The following is a 16,995-nucleotide window of genomic DNA, read 5'->3' on the forward strand; positions in this document are numbered from 1 at the left end:
AAATTAATTTTAATCATAATTTTCATATTTTTATTTTTCAGAGCTTGTTTGTAATCCAAATATAACATATGTATATGTTTTTGGAATCAGAAAATGACGAAGAATAAGATGAAATTGTTTTTGGATCGTTTAATAAAAAAAAGTTTTAATTACAAGTTTCCGATTTTTAATGACCAAACTCATTCATTAGTTTTTAAAGGCACAGTAAGCCTCCCGTAAACCATCACAGAGCTCCCCGAGCGTCTACATACAGTACAAGCATGCTTCCATTTGAACGCTCACCGAACGGGAACATCCTGGCTGCTTTCTGTCGAGCGTGAGAAATTTTCAAAGAATTTATTTTCGTGGACTTGGTCCTCTACAACAATGGCGCCTCGTTTTGGTGCTGGACGGCTGTTATGAATATTCAATACCGGAAATCACGCCCAGACAGAAAGCCTCCCGTAAACCATCACAGATACTGTCAGGCTTTTACACACAGTACAAACACCCTTCCATTTGAACGCTCACCAAACGGGAACATCCTAGGTGCCCTACGTAAAGAGCGAGCAATTTTTAAAAAATTAATTTTGCAGATTGTCTCGAACACTTTTTGGACCCATCCAGAACTCAGGTCAAAAATGAGTTACTCCCCTTCGGGTCTCATTCTATCGATGTAAACTGGCCATAGCCGTGGATCGATGATTATCAGAATGTTTTTGGACCGTGGTGCGTTTTTGCGCTAGACCTAACTTTTAAAATCTAAATAATAAATTGACAGCTTGTTACACAAACATTCTTTAATCATAAAAAATTCTTTTTTCATCAAGACAAGATCAGTACAATTCGAAGTTGTGAAAGTTTGAATAAAGAAAAGCCCGGAAGCAGGGTCACGCAAGGGTCGTAGCAGACGATGGTTTATGCATATCGCCGTTCCTCTCAACAGTCAAAAGCCATCGCTAGAGTTCTTGTGAACCACAGCCGTTTGTTTCGTGCATAAAAACGTGCTATTGTAGATAAGCTCACATCGAGTCGCATTCAAATGACTAACTGACGACTACATTGTGAAAAAGAGAAACTGGATCACACGGGTTCACGATGGCTCAGGGGTAAGATAAACCACGCAAAAATAAATTCTTTGAAAATTGTTCGCTCTTTACGGAGGGCACCTAGGATGTTCTCAATCGGTGAGTGTTTAAATGAAAGGGTGTTTGTACTGTGTGTAAAAGCCTGACCGTATCTGTGATGGTTTACGGGAGGCTTACTGTGCCTTTCAGCCACCAAGCTGAAATGCAATACCAAAGTCCGGCCTTCGTCGAAGATTGCTTTCCCAAAATTTCAATCAATTTGATTGAAAAATGAGGGTGTGACAGTGCCGCCTCAACTTTTACAAAAAGCCGGATATGACGTCATCAAAGGTATTTATCGAAAAAATGAAAAAAATGTCCGGGGATATCATTCCCAGGAACTCTCATGTCAAATTTCATAAAGATCGGTCCAGTAGTTTAGTCTGACTCGCTCTACACACACACACAGAGACAGACAGACAGACAGACAGACAGACAGACAGACAGACACACACACACACTACACACACATGCACACACACACACGCACACACACATACACACACACACACACACACACATATATATATACACCACGACCCTCAGAATGAAACTGAACGCAATGCAATTTTTCAGCAAGACCGTATACTCGTAGCATCGTCAGTCCACCGCTCGTGGCAAAGGCAGTGAAATTGACAAGAAGAGCGGGGTAGTAGTTGCGCTGAGAAGGATAGCACGCTTTTCTGTACCTCTCTTCGTTTTAACTTTCTGAGCGTGTTTTTAATCCAAACATATCATATCTATATGTTTTTGGAATCAGGAACCGACAAGGAATAAGATGAAAGTGTTTTTAAATTGATTTCGAAAATTTAATTTTGATCATCATTTTTATATTTTTAATTTTCAGAGCTTGTTTTTAATCCAAATATAACATATTTATATGTTTTTGGAATCAGGAAATGATGAAGAATAAGATGAACGTAAATTTGGATCGTTTTATAATTTTTTTTATTTTTTTTTACAATTTTCAGATTTTTAATGACCAAAGTCATTAATTAATTTTTAAGCCACCAAGCTGAAATACAATACCGAAGTCCGGCCTTCGTCGAAGATTGCTTGGCCAAAATTTCAATCAATTTGATTGAAAAATGAGGGTGTGACAGTGCCGCCTCAACTTTTACAAAAAGCCGGATATGACGTCATCAAAGGTATTTATCGAAAAAAAATATCCGGGGATATCATTCCCAGGAACTCTCATGTAAAATTTCATAAAGATCGGTCCAGTAGTTTGGTCTGAATCGCTCTACACACACACACGCACAGACAGACAGACAGACACACATACACCACGACCCTCGTCTCGATTCCCCCTCTATGTTAAAACATTTAGTCAAAACTTGACTAAATGTAAAAAGGCCCCGCAGGCACAATCACCTTTCGTTTTGTACTTTCCGGTTTTCACCTGTTGGATTTTTGTCTTTCATGCTCAGACAGGCAACAACATCTTTCAGAGGAAATTCGGGGAGAAGTGGATGCGTATTAAAACGCTTGAGTCGGAGTCAAATGCTCTTTTAGCAATTATTTGTTCTCTCTCAGAAAACAACGTGTTAATTGAATTCACCTCCGCCCCTCTGCAAACGGATCTGTTTTACGTATATCTTTCTTCTTGATGGGGACTGGCAAAGCAAAATTGTATTATCTCCACTTGTGTTTCTCGCGTTTCTCTGCATGTATCCCTGTTAGGCTTTAAGCCACGCTTCATTCGTCCCTACATTTAGACAATTACCAAGTTTCATTGACTTTCTTGCCAGGAGTCGGCACTGTGATTTTGTGACGAATTAATTTGTATCATTGTCCTGGTAGGTTAGCATAAGGCGAACAAAGAGAGAGAGAGAGAGAGAGAGAGAGAGAGAGAGAGAGAGAGAGAGAGAGAGAGAGAGAGAGAGAGAGAGAGAGACAGAGAGAGAGAGAGAGAGAGAGAGAGAGAGAGAGAGAGAGAGAGACAATGACAATGACAATGACAATTCTTTATTTTACGAGGGTAACAGAATAAGCATTGGTATACTTTTTTGCATCTGGCCCTCGCCCTAAAGAGGGACTAAATCTACTATAATAACTACTACTACATACTTACATAATTAGTAAAACAGTATAAGTTTATGTACATAAGTGCATTATATGAAACATTGTAGTTTATAAATGTTCATGACAAGGTGCAAAGCAAAAATTTGCAAGTCAATTAGAGTCAGAATACTATGCAATAGTACATCAACTCTGTAAGACAATGGATATTATGCAGAACATCATAATTTCGTGAACAAAACAATAAATCAAAAGTGAGTGACTGTGTCCCAAAGGACATAACAATCAAGAATATACTATTTTCATTAAATGGGATATATATTTGTTTTTGAAAGAATCTGTGCTGGTAGCTTCCCGTAAGGCATTCGGAAGAGCGTTCCAGAGACGGCCACCTGAATAAACTAGACTAGACTTAAATAAGTCTATCCTAGGAAGAGGAGTGTTAAATTTCATAAGGTGGTGTGAATTCTTCAAAGAGAACTTTGAACAAATGGTTTGGGGTAGAGTTTCGGATATAATTTTATGCATAAAGATTCCTTTGTTAAAAAGCAGTCTTGACTTTAGAGGTAAGATCCCTAAATGTATGTAGTCTAACTCTGTGAGGGTAGTGTGCTTTAGTAATACTACTTTTAGCGCTCTTTTATGTAATCTGCTGAGTGGTTTTAAGGAATTTTCACTTGCGGAGTCCCATAGAGTGGATGCGTAATCAATAACAGATTGAATATGAGCAATGAAGAATAACTTTCTGGTTTGGCAGTTCAGGAAGTGTTTAATTCTAGATAAGAGATACACTTTCTTAGACACCACTTTACTAAGTTGCTCTATGTGGGTTGACCAAGACAAGTTGTTATCGATATTAACACCCAGCAGTTTGTGATGGTCGACTTTTTCCACTATTTCACCATCTATCATTAAAGCAGGACCAGCTGAACAAATATTCTGGCGCTTTTGTCTTATTGTTATGACCATATATTTGGTTTTCTGTGGGTTAAGAGACATATGGTTTAGTTCAGTCCACTCTGTCAACTGGTTTAAACTCCTTTGAAGTGATTCTGATAAGCGAGTTACATTTGTGTTGCTGGAGTGAATTGTGGTGTCATCTGCAAAAAGTTCACATACATTTTGAATATGTAGGGGGAGGTCATTAATGTATATAGAGAAGAGGAGGGGTCCTAAAACCGATCCTTGTGGTACACCGTATTTTACTTCTTGCATGCTCGACGCCGAGGCGTTTGTTAGTACAGTCTGTTGTCTGCCGGTGAGAAATGAACTAATAAGTTTGACAGTTTCGATTCCGACGCCATACAATGCAAATTTTCTCAGTAATAACGTGTGATCAATAACGTCAAAGGCTTTAGCAAAATCAACAAAAATGGCACCACAGAATTCATTGTCGTTTATTTTCTCCAGCCATTGATCAACAAGAGAAACTAAGGCAGTATGGCAGGAATGGTTAGCTCTAAAACCCGATTGTTTAGGGTGAAGTAAATTGTTTTGGTTAAGATGCATTAGAATATGTTTGTTAATGTGTTTTTCAAGTGGTTTTGATAAAACAGACAATATTGAAATTGGCCTATAGTTTGATGGGTCTTTTTTATCACCTGATTTAAACAGAGGAATGACTTTAGCCTGTTTCAGGGCGACTGGGAAATAATTTTTGTCTAAACAAAGATTATAAAGGTAAGTGAGTGTTTCAGAAATTACAGGGGCTGACAATTTAAGAATCCTACCATCGAGGCCGTCGATTCCCCGGGAGCCTGTTTGCTTTAGGTGTGTAAGTGCGTAAAAAACTTCAGGTACTGTAAGTAGAGGAATATTCGCTTGACTTGAAACTTGTTTCGACTCACAATATTCTTCTAACACTTTCAAATTGTTCAAATTGGATTTGTCATTTGTAATAATTTGTTCAGCTATTTTAGAAAAATGCGTGTTTAAATCATCAGGGGATATGTCCTTAACACAACTTGAATGACTTGCAATCGTTTTATTTGTAAGTTCATTTATTGCTTTCCATATATTCTTTGAATTTTGCTTTGATGACGCTAGGTCATGAAAGTACTTAATCTTTTTTGTTCGTTTAAGTGAGTTTACTTTATTTCTCTGTTCTCTATACTCTGCTTCCTTGCCAACTGATTTTAAGAAATCACGATGGCCAATAGCATCTTGTAATTCAGTATCAAACCATTTAGGTTTTACTATTTGCTTGACTCTCTTAATTCTCCACGGGGCATGTTTATCGTATATTTCTGTAAAGACATTTATCCAGTGTGTTATTGCATCATCAGGATCCGTATAATTATAAACATCAGAGAGAGAAGAATTACTTAAGTCTACAAGAAAAGCGTTCTCGTTAAATTTAGTAAAGGAGCGGTACTTTACTGTCTTGTGACCAACTTTGGGGATTTTTACACCCTTTCTTGAGAGAGAGAGAGAGAGAGAGAGAGAGAGAGAGAGAGAGAGAGAGAGAGAGAGAGAGAGAGAGAGAGAGAGAGAGAGAGAGAGAGAGAGAGAGAGAGAGAGAGAGAGAGAGAGAGAGAGAGAGAGAGAGAGAGAGAGAGAGAGAGAGAGAGAGAGAGAGAGAGAGAGAGAGAGAGAGAGAGAGAGAGAGAGAGAGAGAGAGAGAGAGAGAGAGAGAGAGAGAGAGAGAGAGAGAGAGAGAGAGAGAGAGAGAGAGAGAGAGAGAGAGAGAGAGAGAGAGAGAGAGAGAGAGAGAGAGAGAGAGAGAGAGAGAGAGAGAGAGAGAGAGAGAGAGAGAGAGAGAGGAGAGAGAGAGAGAGAGAGAGAGAGAGAGAGAGAGAGAGAGAGAGAGAGAGAGAGAGAGAGAGAGAGAGAGAGAGAGAGAGAGAGAGAGAGAGAGAGAGAGAGAGAGAGAGAGAGAGAGAGAGAGAGAGAGAGAGAGAGAGAGAGAGAGAGAGAGAGAGAGCCGTTGTTTACCAGAAGAGAGGCAGCAGTAATTTGTCTTGCGTTCTCTTGTTTAGCCAAAGGAGAATTGAGTTAAAAGAATGCGCTAGCAACATCAAATGCTTGCAGTCTATTAATCTCTTCCTCTCGCTGAAAGGAGAGAGGCTTTTAGAGGTGTATTTCAACATGCCTGCAGACAGGAATTAATCAACGGAGAGAAATTCAAAGTGAAATTGAAGAGAAGCAAAAAGAGAGCCTCCTGGCACAACACAACTTGTTTAAAACGAGGACTGCTTGGTCCTACGTTGTGTACGCGTGAGCCTACGACGTCACAGTGCTCTAAGAAATCCAGAAAAAAGATAAGCAAGAAAAGAGCCTTCTGGTACGCCACTTGTTAAATTGATGAGGACTTCTTGGTTAGAACTACGACGGTTGTTCTCTAATGAGCCTACGACGTCACTGTACTCAGACTCAGATTAATACAAAGTAACACATGATGCGGCAAGGATAAAAGTCTGCTCAGTGACACAACACAACTTGTTTAAAACGAGGACGGCTTTGTCCTACGTAGTTTGCGTGTGACTGCCTACGACGGCATTCTACTCAAAGAAACTCAGATGATATCAAAGTTAAAGTACAAGAGAAGCAAGACAAGAGTTAGCTGGCACGACACGAATACCTACAAAATTAAGACAGCTTGGTCGTCACCGTTCACTCGAAAGGGAAATTCAAGAGAATCGAGAATACACTACTCCTTGGCGTGACACTTGGTTCTGCCAGAGACTGTGTATACTCAACATTTTCTGGTTCTACATTGTTCACTCGTGAGCCTACGATGTCGCTGTACAACAAACGAAAATCAACAATGAATTAACAGTAGAATTCAAGAGAACCTGGAAAACAGCCCCCAGGTATACGTACGACAGAAAAACGTTTCAATTGAGGTCTCTTGGTCCTACGTTGTTCTCTTGTGAGCCCATGTCGTCATTGTTGAGTTTTATTTTATAACGTCATCAATCAGTCGTGAGTCGATAAAACTAGAACTGCCAGGTGCTACTGACTATCAAACTATTTGATTCTTTTTGAAATGACAATAACTGAATAGTTTGTAAAGGAGCGGACGGAAGAGAGGTGAATTTAGCGCAATACCCCATCATGTCCAACATAGTTTTTGTAACTGTGGACACTAATTCCAATATCATGAGAGTTGCTTTTTTTGCCTTTATTGACCAAAAAAGCACTTTGGTCTATGAAGAATGAAGACGGGTACGTCGTAGGCCCGTAGCAAGCACAGTAAGACCTTTTTTGTGTCTTCTCATTCCTCGTGTTGGATTGCATTTGCAACTACAGGTGCTGCGAGGGTTTGTCAAGCACCGTCAGCCCCAAACGTCAGTGGCTTGGCTTTAATCGCTGGAAACAATTGCCCGTCCCTCTCTGTCTTGGCGCCTGATGAAAGGGAGGCAAGCAAGGGCTTGATGAAGGGGAGGCAACCTCGGAAGTCAAGTCTGTGAAGAGATAAAATCTCGGAGGGGGGGGCAGAGCAAGTGCCAAAGAAATCTCGCGAGGAATGCCCCTGCAAAGACAGACTGCGAGCTCTGCTGGGATAAATCACCTTTTATACTCGGCGAGAGATGCGGCTAATTTTTGTTTTCAAAACAAGTTAGGTGACTTTTGTTACCGCGGGAAATGTCTCGGGGCTTGGGTGGTAATTGAAGCGCGCGTCAGGCATAGCACCCGGGCCTTAAAATATGCACTCACGTGGGCAAAGGTTCAGGCTCGCACGCGCCTTGCTTGTACACTTACACCCTGGCGGCGAGTCATCATGGGCAAACCGATGGCTAAAGGTGACGAACTTAAGTCACTGGAATAGGCACACTTAATGGCTTCACTTTTTCTTCTACTTTTAAGTGATACTGGCGGCGAGTAATTCGTGGGCAAAGGAGGGCTAAAGGTGACGAACTTGAGTCACTGGAATAGGCCCACTTACGTTCTTCATTTCTTTCTTCTGTAGTTACTTTTAAGTGATATCTTACACTATACCCTTTCCCTAAAACTTGTCCTATTGTGTGTTGTGAGTGAGGTGGAAAATGGAGCTGCAGCTGCCTGAATTCTCTGCCAGACCATCTTTCAAATACCGTGAAGTCTTGGGCCATGTTCTGCTGAGGTTTGGAATGGTGGATGTGGTGTTTAGCATTGGTGGTTCTGGCATCGACAGAAGCGCCGAAGCTCACGCCAGACAACCTTGCAGACACCAAATAAAAAGCTAAGACCTCTTGTTTATGAAGAGGGGAAGAAAAAGACACGAAGAAAGGGGAAGAATAAAGACAGGAAGAAGCATGGCTAGGGGTCTGGCACAGGCAATGACACAAGACAGCACCCTTTCAAAACTTGGCAAGTCCCGCCAGGTATGCGTGGCCACGTGGCTTCAGACCTCAGACATCACCCCCTGTGCTACCTGTCTGGGCCAACCACCTGCCCTCCTGCACACCCCTTTTACGGCCAACCCGAGGGGTCTGGGGTTCCATTCCCCGGACGGGTGTTGCTGGGTCTGGCGGTCCTGTGTGTTTTGTGGCCCGTGGCTGTGGCGGCTTTGACGCCTACCTGTTGCCCACCGTTTTGTTTGGTTGTAGGATCCATTCCAGGGCTAAAAGGAAAACGCTTTTCTCGCTGCATTAAAGTCACCTTCCTTCCGGTGTAAATCGTCGTCGTCCTGGAATTTAAGCTTAACTCGATTCTTGGCGATGTTTTTTTTGTGTGTGTGCTTTAGACTAAGAAAATCAATCTCAATGAAAAATATTCTTAAAAACAAAGATGGACAATACATGATTTAACATTCTTGTATCTGTCTATCCTTACCAGGATTATAAACACTATTTCATTATTAAAAAAAATAAATCAGTTTTGGCCTTCTGCTGTGGAAAAGCTGTCTAAAATGAGTGACGGCAACATTCCATGACTCTGACGACGTCGAAATAGTGTTAATTCTCCAACTGATGCAACAGGTCCGCAAAGTTTAGTGGTGTAAATTCCAAAGTCAGTTGAAACAAGATTAGAAACAGACATCTGAGAGGTACCTTTTTGTCTCATGTAGTAAACGATCACAGTACACCACTAGATCTGTCCATGCTTTTACTTCAAAAAAGATCACATTGTTGCCACTTGTACGTATACCAAAAGTCAACATGTCGGCATGTGTAGAGAATGATTTTTTCTTGCTGAATCACTTCACAGAATGACATAGGTGTCAGTTAAAGGCCGTCCTTAATTGAGCCCGAAGTTGACTTCGCGAAGTCTTTTTGCCGAAAATTCAATGTGCCAAAGCTTTGTGCAGCGAGCGTCGTGAAGTAGACTTGGCGAGGTCGACTTCACTCAGTTAATACCAGGCTTTAGCTATGTGCCCGAATGGAAGGATCCTCTTACCGTAGGTGAATACCTGGATGGACCTACGGTGATTGGCAGTGGAACTCCCTTTTAAGAACAACAAACACTGGGTCTGTTAAAGGGGGATTGGGGTTAGGTAGCGGGGATTGATTCTTAAAACGGCGAAAAATGTACAAACATTATGATAACAAATAAAAATCAGGACAAAGTTAGGTCTCAAAAGAGGAGGGGGTGGGCAGGGAAGGGGGAGGGGTAGATCTTAAAAGCGGGTGTCCTCAAAACAAAATGAAACCCACAGGAAGGAACTTACCTTTACAAACTGGGGCCGTTCCTGTTCAATGCCAGGCGCAAGTGTTCGGTAATTGCTGGCACAGGTGCTCTGGAATCAACAGGTCTGGGATCCGGGAAGGAGGGACAGTTTAGGAATGTCACTGTCGATTAATGCTTCTGAACTGGAACACCTTGAATCAATTCAAAGTCTGTTTTGCACAGGGATTATCTCTGTGGCTTATTTTTGCTAGCTCTTTTTATGGCTTTATGTTTGTTTTTTCCCCGATTGTTTGTGTGCTTTTGCTTTTGTGATTCTTTCATTTAAGCCCTTCTAACGCTGCGGTAGAAAATCAGACAAGTACGCCGTGTGTGTGTCTTCAAAAACCTCAGAAAATCAGGACTTAAGAGGAGGAGTCTTAAAATCGGGGTAAATGATTGTACAGAGATTATAAACAGAAAATCTGAGAAAACAGGGAGTCCTATAAATTGGGATGGAAGGTACACGTGTGTCTTGGGGGGGGAGGGGGGGTTCGACTGTTCACCAAACCTGTAGTGACAATGTTCTAAGTAAAACAAATCATATGCTTATGACTATTGCTTGATTGAGAAAAATAGTGTCTTCGGGTCATTTGAACTCTATGTTACCCTTTACTGTAATCGATCAACGTAAGCCATTGATTGATTTTTACATTTAGTCAAGTTTTGATGTTTTTGATTGTTGCAGGACTATTCGCATGACGGACGTCCTTACTGGAATGTGTGAGCGTGTCTTTGAGCGTGCTAACCACAGCCCCGTCAACTGTCTTTTTGTGAGTACGCTCTGTTTCTGTTGTCGTTCCAGTTTAAGAGGTTGATCGTCCTGGGCCCCAATCACATGTGTGTGTGTGTGTGTGTGTGTGTGTGTGTGCGTGTGTGTGTGTGTGTGTGTGTGTGTGTGTGTGTGTGTGTGTGTGTGTGTGTGTGTGTGCAGGGTTTGTCTGTGTGTGTCAGGGTTTGTCTGTGTGTGTTTATAGTTTGTGCGTGCGATCTAGTCCGTCATGCGCGCGCGCACCACATGAACTATATATAGCGACGCTTGTTCTTGGTTTAAAGGGTGTCCGTTCATTACCTGTTTGGTACCTTCACAGATGTAGCGGTGAATAATTATAATCTTGGTACCCTCTTCCCTCAGTGGAAACCTGCCCTCGACAATCACTTATCTCGCACCCCCCCCCCCCCCCCCCCCACACACACACATTCCCCCTCTCCCCATTCCCCCTCTTATTTCCACTTCCCCATTCTTAAACTCCTCATTTCTTTGCTCAGAAACTGTTTATCTCAAAGTTGAAGTAAACAAGGCAAGGCAGCAACAAGAGCCTGCTTGTGAAAGCACCCTCAAATCATTGGCCAAGAACCTTGAAAGACAGCGTCGCAACAGACTGTGCTCTTCTTGAAGGGCGCGGAGGACAGTATTGCGCTTTTCTGTCAGCTGGTTTCTGCATGGAAAACCTACTACGGCGCAGGTGAGAGAATAGCGCGCATTAAGGATATTTTGCACTGGGATGAGACGGTGTTGGTCAGAAAAATCCAGAAGAGGAGAGGGCTTGACGGCACAAGACAGAGGCAGAGGCCCAAACAGGTGTTAGTAAACAGTTTACGAAGCCCCCCTGACTCTGAAAGGGTTTCGCAGCGAAGACAAGAGCGCAGGTGAAGAGCAGTATTTAGGACATCTAACGCTGGCGCTAATGACATAACGAAGCAGGAGAAATTCTCTCTCCCCGTAGTTCTCCTCTGCCCTCCTTGGCAGTCTCGGATGCAGGGACCCCTAAAGTGGATGCCGGTGGCTAATTTCTTCCCGGAGTCCTGTTCGGGGTCGCCTTTCGGATTTTCAATTCCCCTTTCACTTAGGCAGGTGGGTCTGGATGTTGATGCCCACTTTTGTCTTCACGGGTGATAGTGATGATGGTGGTGGTAGTCGGTGGTGGTGGTGGTGGTGATGGGGATTGGTTGAGGCGGTGGTGGTGGTACATGGTGGTGGAGGCAGTTGTGCAAACGGCTGACTAAAGACTGCGCATGATCCTCTTTGGAGCGATTTTAGCTATTGTCCTTGAAAGACTGCCAGTTATCTTATAGGAATTTCTGAAGATGTCATACGCCGAATCTTTAGTCATTAGTGGTCGAATAAGCCAACATTTCATTTCATTTTTTTCATTTTCATTACTTTATTGTCCCATCGCTGGGAAATTCGGGTCGCTTCCTCCCAGTGGAAAGCTAGCAGCAACGGAGTCGCGCTACCCAGGTGTCTGCGTGTTTAGGTGTATTCAGCCACCTGCACTTATGGCAGAATGACCAAGGTCTTTTACGTGCCATTGTGATGACACGGGGGTGGGACATGGCTTCCGTCTCTGGGTCTGCACATAAAGTTGACCCGTGTCCGTCCCGGCCCGAATTCGAACCTGCGACCTTCCGATCACAAGTCCAGTGCTCTACCATCTGAGCTACCGGGCCCCCTATGACATCATAGCCTCAAATTAATTAAGCGATTTCGACGTCGCGAAGTCTTCTTCACGAAACTGGCTGCACGAAGCTTTGGCACTGAATTTTCAGAAGATAAAGAAAGACTTCGTGAAGTCTTCGTGAAGTCGACTTCGGGCTCAGTGAAGGAGAGCCTTCACAGCAAGGACAACGCCATTGGAATTCAACTGATCACAACTTGATGATATGCAAATTATTGGCCGTTCTGACCCAGTATTGTAAACATGTCCCTGCCAGTTGCTTTGGTTATCATTCCTTTGAATTTAGATGGTCGCACAGCTTCATAATTGTTTAGAAAATATGACGTTGGAATGTCTCTTTGGCCATCGTTGAGCGACGCCGTATCCAAGTTGAAAGCAAAGCAGATACTTTGAGGCTAGTTTCTAAAAGCAAGTTGGGATAAATGTAGCACATGGGCACATGGCGTGGAAATCATGTCAAAGGCGTATCAACCCATCTTCATAACACACTAATGTGATGGTAGTTAGGAACTACCGATTTCACGAACGTTTGTCAATTATTTGGATCGGCGAAGGATACGGAGCTGACATCTTTTATGCTGAGGCCATTGTTTTTACACTGGCCGTTTTGCGAGTCTGGAGTCAGAGTCGCAAGCAGAGAAGAAGAGGGTGGAGGGAAGGAAGGATGGATGGAGGGATGTATAAATAAATCACTGAGTAGCTTGACACCGGACTTCACCTTTCAAAAGGAACTTTAGTTTCTGCGTAAGAACGTGTTTCGTCTTCAGATACATTTAGTGGACAGGTCTGCTGACACAGGCTCTCAAATTTCTTTTGGAAGTGAAAGTCCTGGCGGAAAACGCATGTTCCTCTTTTTGCTGCTGAAAGGACTACATATACAATAACTAAACTGCGTTGTCATACTTCTGAAGTAGGGTCTTCTTGCGTCCTGTTGCGTCCTGTGTGGGCATAACAGACAATTATTCGTTAATCAGTAATAAGTACTGTTCATATTGGTCTTAGTTCTTATTAGATACAGATATGTTCCCACCATGTTCTAATTTGATTGAAGGGACGTATTTCTGTTTAACCGATTCCAACAAAATGAAAATGAAGAGTTCTTTTGAAAAAGGCACTCTTCTTGCAAGCAGGGTCGTCTTGAAAGAGCAAAGATGAATGTGAGAGAACAGAAGAGGCTTCTCCTTTGTGTAATAGAGGAACTGCAAACACGTGTGTTGAAAAGGAATGGTGAAATTAACAGATCTATTTGATTCTTTCTCTTGAGAAATGCACTTTAGAACGCAAGAGTAAGAGTAAAACTTACCGGTAATGAACCCAAGTACTTGCATTTTTGGAGAGAGAGAGAGAGAGAGAGAGAGAGAGAGAGAGAGAGAGAGAGAGAGAGAGAGAGAGAGAGAGAGACAGAGACAGAGACAGTGAGAGAGACAGACAGACAGAGACAGACAGACAGACAGACAGAGGAAACTGACGAGAGAGTACATGTGTGTGTGTGTGTGTGTGTGTGTGTGTGTGTGTGTGTGTGTGTGTGTGTGTGAGAGAGAGAGAGAGAGAGAGAGAGAGAGAGAGAGAGAGAAAGAGAGAAAGAGAGAGAGAGAGAGAGAGAGAGAGAGAGAGAGAGAGAGAGAGAGAGAGAGAGAGAGAGAGCGTTTTGGTGTGTCTGCAAAGACTGCGTGTGTGCGTTTACCAGTTAAAACGTGCGTATTTTCATGTGTGCTTGCATGCGTTTGTACATGCATGATGATTCTCGTGTATACTTACGCACGCGTGCATGTGCTCTCGTGAGTGTGAATGAACTGTTTAACCCAGGCAGACTTGCGTTTTCTTGAAATAGCCCCAACTTAGACAGTGGAGAAGAGAGCGAATATATAAGATGAGAGAAGAATTTGAGATCACGAGGTAGACTGTCTTCTATACGTTAGGGATTTCCACATGTACCTTTCAATTTGCTTCAATCCCGTGACGAGCCCAAACAGGTTTAGCGAACTGATTGGAAAGGGGTTTTACCTTTAGATGAGGATAATCTCCCCCTGTCAATGCCATGAACGTTTAGCGAACACGTGCACAACACTTACAACGACAGACTGGCGGATGGACAGACAAATGAAGGGCCCGGACAGACAGACAAATAGACAGCGAGATAGTCGTTAGGACGGAAGGACTGACAGACGTACTGGCAAACTAATGGATAGATAGGTGCTCGCTCGCATTTGCAATGCTAACCAACATATTCTCAGTCTTTGTCTGTTAGCCTCTGTCTTCGTCTATCTCCGTCTATCTCCGTCTCTCTCTCTCTCTCTCTCTCTCTCTCTCTCTCTCTCTCTCTCTCTCTCTCTCTCTCTCTCTCTCTCTCTCTCTCTCATACTCTCTCTCTCTCTCTCTTTCTCTCTCTCTGTCCGTCTCTCTCTCTCTCTCTCTCTCTCTCCGTCTCCCCCCCCCCCCACCCCCTCGCTTATACAGCCTCATTCCCGCAATCCATCCGTCCGCCCCACTCCCACCCCCTTCTCTCACCCTCTCTTCAATTTTCTTTCGTTTCATTTTCCGAACCTGTTCAGTCCCGGGCAAATCCCTCGTCTTGCCAAACAGGTGGTAGAGCAAAGTTAGCCTGATGGACTTTGACGGGAGGTGGTTAGCGCGGCTCATTACTTCACCTAACACACAAACGCACAGGGGATTTTTCTCTTCCGCTCTGTGCAAAATATTCTCTTATCCAGGATGGCTTTGTACCCGAGACAGGGCTAACGGGGTATTTTTTTCTTATAAGTAGTCTGTCGCCCCCGCAGGGAGTATTAACCGGGTATGGCTTCTTCTTACACCTTCCTCCATCTCCGCCTTCACCTCCCCGTCAGTGCAGCTGTTTCCGAATGAACTGGAAATATTGTGTGTTTTTTTGTTTTGAACGCCGAGAAGACAATACACACTTCAGAGCACAAAACACAGCAATAAAACAACAATAGAACAAAGAACAACAAAAACAACAAAACGAATAAAAAACTTTAAAAAAAACCTAAAACCGCCTACCAAAAAAACCTCAAACAAACAAACAAAGTTTTTTGCTATTTGGTGTTTCTTGTCTCGAGAACACAGAGGGGTATGCGAGACAACTTCAGTATCGATCTGATTCTCTGTTAACTTCTTGGCCTTCTCTTACAAAATTATTTCACATGCGTGTCAGAGTGACACCAATCTGTATATTTTGAATCTTGTTAAAACTCTCAATCTCTTTCAGAAAGTTAAACATGTTGTGCGGGGGTACGCCCCGGAACAAACAAACGGCAATTTAAACACACGCAGAATGTCACGTCGTGTGATGAGATTTTGCACGTGCAACTTAGTCATGTTGTAGACTGGAAGCAAGGTACGCAGTAGCTCTGTGTAGCTTTGTCTTCCTCTTCTTCTTCTTCTTCTTCTTCTTCTTCTTCTTCTTCTTCTTCTTCTTCTTCTTCTTCTTCTTCTTCTTTGTTCATAGGCTGAAACTCCCACGTTCACTCATGTTTTTTGCACGAGTGGGTTTTTACGTGTATGACCGCTTTTACCCCGCCATTCAGGCAGCCATACGCCGCTTTTGGGATAATAGCTTTGTCGATTTTTCGTTTCCGCCTTTCTCTCGGTGCATCCCAGGGGATGTCAGTTGATCTGCAGCGTTTTTCCCAGACATAGCTAAAGGACAATTGGCCAGTTGGACCTGGATTCAAAACATATTTAGGTCCAAATGTCCTGGCCGCAAAAAATCGTTGTGTCAGAAAACATCCTATGTCTTTTTGCTGAGTCAGTATTCGACCGGCTTTGGGTCAGAACAATGCGTCAGATCAAAAACATATGCTTAAATGACCGAAGACCGTGGCCTGGAAACAACACTGTTGTTGTGACAGAAGGGAGTCAAATGTCACACCCGCACGTGACCAAAGTCTTTAACAGTGTCACCGACATTGATCTATAGCACTTCTCTTTCAACGGTGAACGAAGGTCTACCTTGAAACCCGCGTATTTCGAGCCCTTGTTCCGTGTGTGACAGGGGAGGCTACTGCTCCTTTCACAGCAGACTCTGCACCCGAGTTGTTGGCCTTTAAAAGTCAACACCAGTGGATTGTAGAATTCTGTTTGTGATGGGGTCTGGTGGTTTCCGATTGTCTCTATGTTCATGGAAACCTTCGGGTTTGCATAACAGTTTTTATAGGGTTAAGAAATTAGCCCTAACATTTTCAATCCTGTTTGATTGCACTTCGCTTCCCGAGGTGATCGTAGTGTTTCGGCACACGGTTACATCTGGCGCTGCGAGCAGGATGGGACTCGGCATGATATGTTCAGGTAATGGCGCTTCCCGAGGTGATCGTAGTGTTTCGGCACACGGTTACATCTGGCGCTGCGAGCAGGGTTGGGACTCGGCATGATATGTTCAGGTAATGGCATAATATGACCACTGAACATTTTCGTGCTGTTCCCATTCTGCGAACTTGGGATGGACAGTGGTCCCCCGGTTCGGAACTTCGGGACGAAGTTCATTTCAAACGGGGGCGATTGTGACAGGGGAGGCTACTGCTCCTTTCACAGCAGACTCTGCACCCGAGTTGTTGGCCTTTAAAAGTCAACACCAGTGGATTGTAGAATTCTGTTTGTGATGGGGTCTGGTGGTTTCCGATTGTCTCTATGTTCATGGAAACCTTCGGGTTTGCATAACAGTTTTTATAGGGCTAAGAAATTAGCCCTAACATTTTCAATCCTGTTTGATTGCACTTCGCTTCCCGAGGTGATCGTAGTGTTTCGGCACACGGTTACACGTGGTTGAGGTATGCTCATGTGGAGTTTGACGTGACAGAAAGGGG

The 16,995-nt window shown here is 43.2% G+C and overlaps 1 protein-coding gene across 1 annotated transcript in view; it reads left to right on the forward strand.

Moving 5' to 3' along the window:
• Nucleotides 1–16,995, forward strand: part of LOC138952716 (uncharacterized) — an 81,567-nt gene that overhangs the window by 29,057 nt on the left and 35,515 nt on the right. Inside the window, exon 19 of the mRNA XM_070324423.1 lies at nt 10,405–10,489. Coding sequence (XP_070180524.1) covers nt 10,405–10,489 — 85 coding nt within the window. The remainder of the gene's footprint in view (nt 1–10,404; nt 10,490–16,995) is intronic.

The sequence above is a fragment of the Littorina saxatilis genome, linkage group LG17 (genome assembly GCF_037325665.1).
Source record: "Littorina saxatilis isolate snail1 linkage group LG17, US_GU_Lsax_2.0, whole genome shotgun sequence".
In the NCBI taxonomy this organism is placed as follows: domain Eukaryota; kingdom Metazoa; phylum Mollusca; class Gastropoda; order Littorinimorpha; family Littorinidae; genus Littorina; species Littorina saxatilis.